Source organism: Neofelis nebulosa, chromosome 4, assembly GCF_028018385.1.
Source record: "Neofelis nebulosa isolate mNeoNeb1 chromosome 4, mNeoNeb1.pri, whole genome shotgun sequence".
NCBI classification, from domain to species: Eukaryota; Metazoa; Chordata; class Mammalia; order Carnivora; family Felidae; genus Neofelis; species Neofelis nebulosa.
The window spans coordinates 158,936,187-158,944,256 of NC_080785.1; the positions used below are offsets into that span (position 1 = coordinate 158,936,187).

Genomic DNA, 8,070 nt, shown 5'->3' on the forward strand with positions numbered 1-8,070 from the left:
AAGCCCTTTGAAATAACACAGAAAGGCTGGAAGGACATGCATATTTGCACAAAACTTGTGATTCTGAATCACATACCTGGACGGGAATCCATGCTTGCTGGTGAGTCACCCAGTGATTAGGAAGAGGATGTTTAATGGTTGATATTGATATTGCTCATCGGCTGCCCGTTTAGTGGTTATGGCAAAATTCCAAGTAGTGGGAGATACGTCATTTAGAGAAACGGAAGAAATCATATTTGTATGGAGCACTGGGAATTCTTGAAAAGAAACCAGAAAATGATTTAATAAAACCCCAAACATGCCACCCACCTTTCATCTTAAGGAATTCACCTTACAAATGGACCTTGATATTCCATAATTCAATGAGTAGATGAAGTGCCTGAGAAAGAAATATTTTGCATAGTAATAAATGTATGATTTAATATTCTGCTTCATCATACTTAAAGTCAAGTTTGACCCTAAGGCCATATTATATCAATCTGTTTTTTCCATATTTGTCTTTCTGTGTAGATTCCACTTGGAGACGTGTATTTTATTATCTTTTTTTTTTTTTTTTTTTTTTTTTGCCAATGACTATGGTAAGCATGGTGACAAAACCGTGTAATGGAACAAGATTGGCTATAACAACTAGTACATCCTGCATCATCAGGAAGAGCAGTTAAGGTAGTGACATACAAAGGAATGATGTTCACAAGAGTGAAGCACAGTGGCCTCAGATCTTTCTCTCTTATAAACTTACATAACTAGCTGTGGTGGCCAAGAGTAGACTTTCCATAGGAGTAGTATAACTCATTACTTTTTTTTCAGTCAAACAAAAGAAAAATACTCACCATGATATATTTTGAGAAGAAATTATTCTTTAAATTTTTTAAATGTTTATTTATTTTTGAGAGAGAGAGGGAGAGAGAGAGAGAGAGAGAACAAGTGGGGGAGGGGCAGAGAGAGAGGGAGACACAGAATCTGAAAGCAGGCTCCAAGCTCTGAGCTGTCAGCACAGAGTCCGATGTGGGGCTGGAACTCATGAACTATGAGACCACGACCTGAGATGAAGTCCAATGCTACACCAACTGAGCCACCCAGGTGCCCTGAAAAGAGATTATTTTTAACATGTCCATCTAGTCCTTTGAAATAAATGAGAAATTCCAAATATTTCACATCCAAGGTGAGGAATAACGTTGGGTGAGTAGGAAAATGACAAAGGAAAAATTTCTTGGATATCAGAGATATCACAAACCTTGATCAAGCAAGTTACAAAATTGTACAGAGAGGTTGGAAAAAAATAGAAATCCAGGAAAAAACAGAAGAAGCGTATTTCACTTCCACAGTCTGATCAAAGAATCTCAACATTTGGCTAAGGCTTGGAGCCCTGCAATCATGTCACTTCTTCAGCCCAGGACAATTGGCCCTTTTGTAGCTGCCATCCCAGAGAATCTCATCAGAGCCTCCTTTATGTCTCTGTTCCTCAGGCTGTAGATGAAGGGGTTCAGCATGGGTGTGACCACCGTGTACATCACTGAGGCTGTGGCACTTGAGTGGGAGCTCTGGGTAGCAGCAGAGCTGAGGTACACTCCTAGGCCAGTACAATAAAATAGGGAGACAACCGAGAGGTGAGACGCACAGGTGGAAAATGCTTTATACTTGCCCTGAGCTGATGAGATCCCACGTATGGAGGAAACTATCTTATAGTATGAGTAAAGGATCCCAATGAAGGGACCACCACCCAGCAGCATAGCTCCAAAATACATCACCATGTTATTGAGAAAGGTGTCAGAACAGGCAAATTGGATCATCTGATTGAGTTCACAGAAAAAGTGGGGGATTTCCAAGACTGTACAGAAGGACAGTTGCAACACCATTAAGCTTTCTAACAAGGAATGCAGGACACTAGTGATCCAGGACACCAGAACCAGCAGTCCACAGAGCCGGGGGTTCGTGATGACCATGTAGTTCAGGGGGCAACAGATGGCCACAAAGCGGTCATAAGCCATCACAGTCAAGAGAAAGATGTCTAATCCTGCAAAGAGTGTGAAAAAATACATCTGTGTGATGCAGCCTGCATAGGTTATGACCTTGCTCTGGGTCTGGATGTTCAGAAGCATCTTCGGGACGGTGGTGGACGTGAAGCAGATGTCTACAAAGGACAGGTTGGCCAGGAAGAAGTACATGGGGGTGTGGAGGTGGGAGTCAGAGCTGATGGCCAGGATGATGAGCAGATTCCCAAACACAGTGATCAGGTACATGGAGAGGAAAAACCCAAATATGAGGAGCTGCTGTTCTGGTTCTTCTGAAAATCCCTTAAGAAGAAATTCTGAAATTCTTGTATTGTTTCCTGGGTCCATGTGGTGGAGGTGACTACCAGTAAAGGGGAAAATAACATGACAAAACTTCACATCAATGGGCATGGCCCACATTGCTCAAAGGCTACAATTTATATTTTCTAATCAAGAAAAGAAAGTAACTTCAATATTTTGTGACTGGATTTGGGCCCCTTCAGGGGATCCCATTTCCTCTCTGATTAGGAATTTTCATTCCCAACATTGGATGTTCCCCTACAGGCTGGGTATAGTACAGTTTCAATAAGAAATTGTTTCATGCATTTGAGGACTATATATAGTGTTGACCATGTTTTCAGTATTTCCACGTCATTAAGTAGAGGATGATGAACAGCAAAAATCCCTACAATTCAATGATTGTAATAGGATATATGCATATATAAAAATTGAATTATCCTTAGTTGGCGTCAGATATTATGAAGAAAATGAAAGCAGGTAAAAGGAGAGAGTGGATGGGCTGCTATGTTGCATTGTCAGTCAAGATCGGCTAAGAAGGTGACATTTGAAGAGAAACTTCAAGGAAGAGAGAGTGGAAGACAGGAAGCTTCCTGGCAGGGGGAAGGCCAGTGCAAAGGCCCTGAAGATGTGTTTCTTTCAGAAGAATCAAGACCCAGAAGGAAGCCAGTGTATTGAGTGGAATGGACAAGAGGGAGAGAGATGAGAGACAGTTGCAGTGAAATTTGTAGAACCATGTGACCTCACCACCGCTCAAAGTCAAGACACAGGGAATCCCTCAACCACACCATGTACCTCTTGCACTTTATTAATTTGGTTATAGCAGCGTCCTGTCCATTGAACATCCCTCCTTAGTATCATCTGTTGATTGAGTCTGGCCTGTGTGTTACAACAGTGGCCTTGGAATAGAGGATCCCATGTACCCCTGCTCTGACTGCTCTCACAGCACACACACACACACACACACACACACACACACACAGCACACACATACACACAGCACACGCTTTCACATACACACAACACAGCACACTCTTCCTGGTGTGTGTTACTTCTCTGTCCTTCTCACCTCCCCCCTGCCTGCCTTAACACACTGTTTAGGATATGAACGCAAACACATCACAATACCTTTCCCAGAAAGAAGGTAGAAATCGTACCCCGAAAGTCCTATTCATAGCTTCCCAAGGACAAATAGTCTTAGGGCTCCACTTCGGAATGGTCGCTTTCAGATCTGTATGTAAAAAAACATTAAAAAAATTGGGTTCAATGAACAGAGAAAGAGAGTGAGAGAGAGAGGGAGAGAGAGAGAGAGAGAAAATGGTGCTGGTGGTATTCAATCTTGGTTATATCCCATTTATACCCTGCAAAAATAATTAAAGAGCAAAAATACATTTGTCCATTGGACAAAACTAGCGGCATCTCTATGGTGTGAAACACCTTACAGATTGAACATAACAAGAGAATGAAGCAACAGTGCACAAAATACGGGCATTTTTCTTACCAGACAGTAGAGAGCAGAAGGCTTGATTTTGCCGTGTGTATTCCATATTCATTTGGCTAATCAGTTTTTATATGGTCCAACAGACGATGAGGTAAGCCTCTTTATCACTTGTCTTATGTGACATATTGCTTTTTCGTGTATTTGGTATTCTTAGGCTTTGTGTTGTAGTCATTTTCTTGACAAGTCTGATGAGCCCAACTAATCATGGTTCTGTTCCTTGTTCAACACGTAAAGTCCTCCCCAGACTCTGAAATCCCACACACCCCATGACAGTCTATCCTCTAACTCTGAATAATCTTCATGTAACTTATCCAAATACATTACTTGTACTCACATTTGTTTCGCTGCACTCCTGTCTGTCGTGACGTTGATTACCAAAGGAGCAGGAACTTCTCTTCATCTTCTTCTTTACAAAAGTATGTGGGTGTATATGCACTTATATAGAAACACATTTGAGAAAATGAGACACTATGAAATACAAAGAATGACTGAGGAAATAAAATCAGGTTAAAAAGAGCAGTTTCAGTACAGCCATATTAAGAAAAATTGAATGGAGTTTAAAAAAATGTTTTTAAATGTTTTATTGATTCTTGAGAGACAGAGAGACAGAGTGTGAGCGGGGAGAGACAGAGAAGGAGGGAGACACAGAATCCGAAGCAGGCTCCAGGCTCTGAGCTTGTCAGCACAGAGCCCGATGCGGGGCTCAAACTCACAGGCTGGGAGATCATGACCTGAGCTGAAGTCAGACGCTTAACCGACTGAGCCACCCAGGTGCCTCAAAATTGAATGGATTTTTGAGCAGTAACTGAAACATGATCTACAGGACCAGTAAGTCAACAAAATCAACCCAGATGAATAATAAAACTCTACAAGACCTGGAAATAAAAGAGTGTAATATATAAAGTTCTTAGAAATTTCTGGCATACAGCAGATGCTCTTTTAGTATTTGTTGAATGGATGCGGAATTAGGTCTCATTATATGTGGGCATTTAATACTTGACAAAGCTGCATTTAAGTGTAGTTGGAAAAGACTGGATTGTTGAGTGAAAGCTGGCACGAAGGCTTTCTACGTGGAAGGAAGTGTGGTGCTTCCTTATTTCACACATCTCACTAAAAATCCAAAGGATTAAGTAAACCCCCAGTGTAAGAGTAACCATTCCATTTTAGATGCACATCTAGAAAATTACATATAAAATCTACAGGTGGGAAAACATTGTAATTAAGGCAGAAAAAACTCTCAGAAGCAAGAAGATAGATACATTTAACTAAACAAATTTAAAACTATTTTATGGCCCGAAATACCTAATGAAAGTCAACAGAGAAACTGATTTACAACAACTATTTGAAATGCTGATAATTATAGAAAAATAAACATATAATTTGTGGACATATAATAATAATAGGCAAATGAACACGGTGATCAAATATATGAATCTTTGCTTGAGTTCATTAGTAGTTTAAAAAACCAACAAGAAATCTCTTTCACACCCATCACCCTGAGAAAACACTCAAAAGGCTGTCACATTGAGTGGGGTTGAAAATTTTAAATAAGTAGCAAAGGGGCACTTTCTAATTTTGCACTCAGAATTGTGAAGTGTTACAGTATCTTGGGGAGGCTCTGAAGACAGTTAAAAATATTAAAAATACAGACATTCTTTGGGTGTCTGGCTGGTTCAGTTGGTAGAGCATGTGACTCTTGATCCCAGGGTTGTAAGTTCAAGTCCTATGTTGGGTGTAGAGATTACTTTTAAAAAATAAAATCTTTAAAAAAATACAGATATTCTTTAAGTCAGGGTTTCTCAGTCTCTGCACTATGGACATTTTGGGCCAGATCTTTCTCTGTGGTGGGAGTGTCAAGTGCACTGTGGAATGTTTAGAACATCCCTGGCCTGTTGTGACAGCCCAAAATGTCTTTGAATATTTCTCAATATCCTCTGGGGGACAAAATCACCTTTTGTTGAAAACCATGGTTTTAACCATTTAAAAAGGTTTTGTAGCATTGATATAATAGTACTTTAATGAGAAAAAATATGAAAGACCATCAAAAGTGTAAATGGCACAGCCACACCATGAAATATCATGCAGGTGTTGAAATCATGAATCATGAATGGCTCAGTTGGTGGAATGTGTGACTCTTGATCTTGGGGTTGTGACTTCGAGCCCCACGTTGGATATAAAGATGGCTTAAAAATAAAATCTTTAAAAGAAAAAAGAATAATGAATCAGCATCACACTGGTTGACTAGAAAAACACGTGTAAGTTACTACTGACTCAGAAGGACTGGGGGAGAAGAGCTGGGAAAAAGATTGTGCAGAACATAAAGAGTATTTATGATACTCATGAGTGTCTTCGTACACTTGAATTGAAAGTGTGTGAATATGTTTGTGTGCATAACACAGAAAAGTTTAAAAATAAATGAAGACTTTTGAAAGAAAGAGAAACAGGTTTCTAAGTTCTTCTTTTGAAAGAAAGAGGCACTTTGGTTAAGCAGAATGGTTCAAAACCACTGCATGAAACAAAATTGAAGGAAGACCCCAAACCAACTTCTGAACCAAAGGATTTAAAAGAGTAATAATTAAGTGATACTGTCGTGGGTCCAACTCTATATTAGATAGCTAAGGACTTGGGAATAACAGAAAATGAAAAGTCTTTTATGTGGAGAGTAAGTGACACATAAGGTTTAAATTCATCTCACATAAAGATAGATGGGCCAGGTATGCTTATGGAAGGTAAAAGTGATTCTTAGTCAAACGTGGAAGAATGCCTTCCAAGTGATGGAATTTCTATTTTAGAAATAAATAAGAAATACAGAGAGCTGAAAACTAGTTAGAAATATATATAAGGGGGGGATTTATGAGAAGGATATTTACTTTCATTTTGTGGAAAGCAGTTCATCACAAGGGAAGACTATTAAGGTGACAGAACTATTATTTCAGCAAAAAAAAAAAAAGAAATAAATGAATAAAAAGAGAAAAAAACAGTGGAGGGCATATATTATTACTAAGTCAGACTTGACCACTCAAAATTTATACACTCTCACATATTCTGCTCAAATACATCTACGCATCCATAAAAAAGAAATGGCAAGTAGCTAAGTGGGTGAAATAAATGCCAATTCTTTTTTAGGAAAAATGAAACAAAAAACAGGAATAAAACCATTCCAACCCCACTATACAAACTCCAAGGACTTCCACAGACAATTTTCAATAGAGAAAGTGGGTGGCTAGCTAACCCAGAATATATTCAGGCTCACAGGTAATGAGCCAATTGTGAAGGGAGCTCATTAGCATACCATTTTCACATAATACATTTAAAATCTTCTTTTAAAAAATGTTTAATTGCTTATTTTGACAGATATGGAAGGAAAGCATAACTGAGGGAGGGGCAGAGGCGGGGGGAGAAAATCACAAGTAGGTTCTGTGTTGTCAGTGTAGAGCCCAACTAGGGAGCTTGATCCCACGCACTTTGAGATCATAACCTGAGCCAAAATGAACAGTAGGTCACTCAACCAGTTAAGCCACCCAGGTGCCCCTAAAAAATTTCATTTGAATACTCAAGAGAGAAGGTACAGTGATATGTATGTTTCATGTACCCCTTTTGCAGGACGTACTTGGGAGAATTCTTCCATCTGGATTTTTCTCATCAGTACGGAAATGTAGTCTAATATGTCCTATCTTAAATATGAAAAGACATGTCCCCAGTTCACAGTGTATCCCTCCACAGCTAATACTTGACTTTTCTACCCTGGTTAATTGTGAAGATCCTTGGTTTTAGGTCCTACTTTTATGTTTCCCATCACCCCCTAATTAAGTTTCCACTATTATCATCTAGTTGTTAACGTTGAACCCTGCATTTCTGAGTTCAATATTTACTTCTATTTATAGCATCATAAATACAACAATCAATCAATTTACTAATCAAGCCAGCAAACAACTACAGCAAACTCTCAGCTCTGGCTAGGCTAGATTGGATCTCAGGTGACCTCAGGAAAATGTTCTTGACTTTCATTCTCTTGACCTTCTCCTGCAGCACTTACTGGGATGTAAAGCTCATCTAGATGGGGTCTCTGAGAGGAAGGTCTCTGCATGGAAATCAAAATATACCTATCTCGTGGGATGGTGGATTGAAGCTCTGTCTCCAGATGTGAGAGCAAGGATGGGTCAAACTTCGGTGTCCCATCCAGACTTAGGACTGCAAAAGAAATGACCAGGTCTTGTCCAGCCTGATGTTGTACACACTGTGCGGCTGCAGCAGAGGAGGTATTTACAGCCTCTTAGGTCT

General features: G+C 39.6%; 1 protein-coding gene across 1 annotated transcript; it reads right to left on the minus strand.

The window, feature by feature from the left end:
* Nucleotides 1-1,385: 1,385 nt before the first annotated feature.
* On the minus strand, nucleotides 1,386-2,366 carry LOC131510485 (olfactory receptor-like protein OLF4). The gene has a single exon (XM_058727676.1). It carries the CDS (start codon nucleotides 2,337-2,339, stop codon nucleotides 1,386-1,388), a length of 954 nt encoding a protein of 317 aa, XP_058583659.1. The 5' UTR covers nucleotides 2,340-2,366.
* Between the last annotated feature and the right edge of the window lie 5,704 nt (nucleotides 2,367-8,070).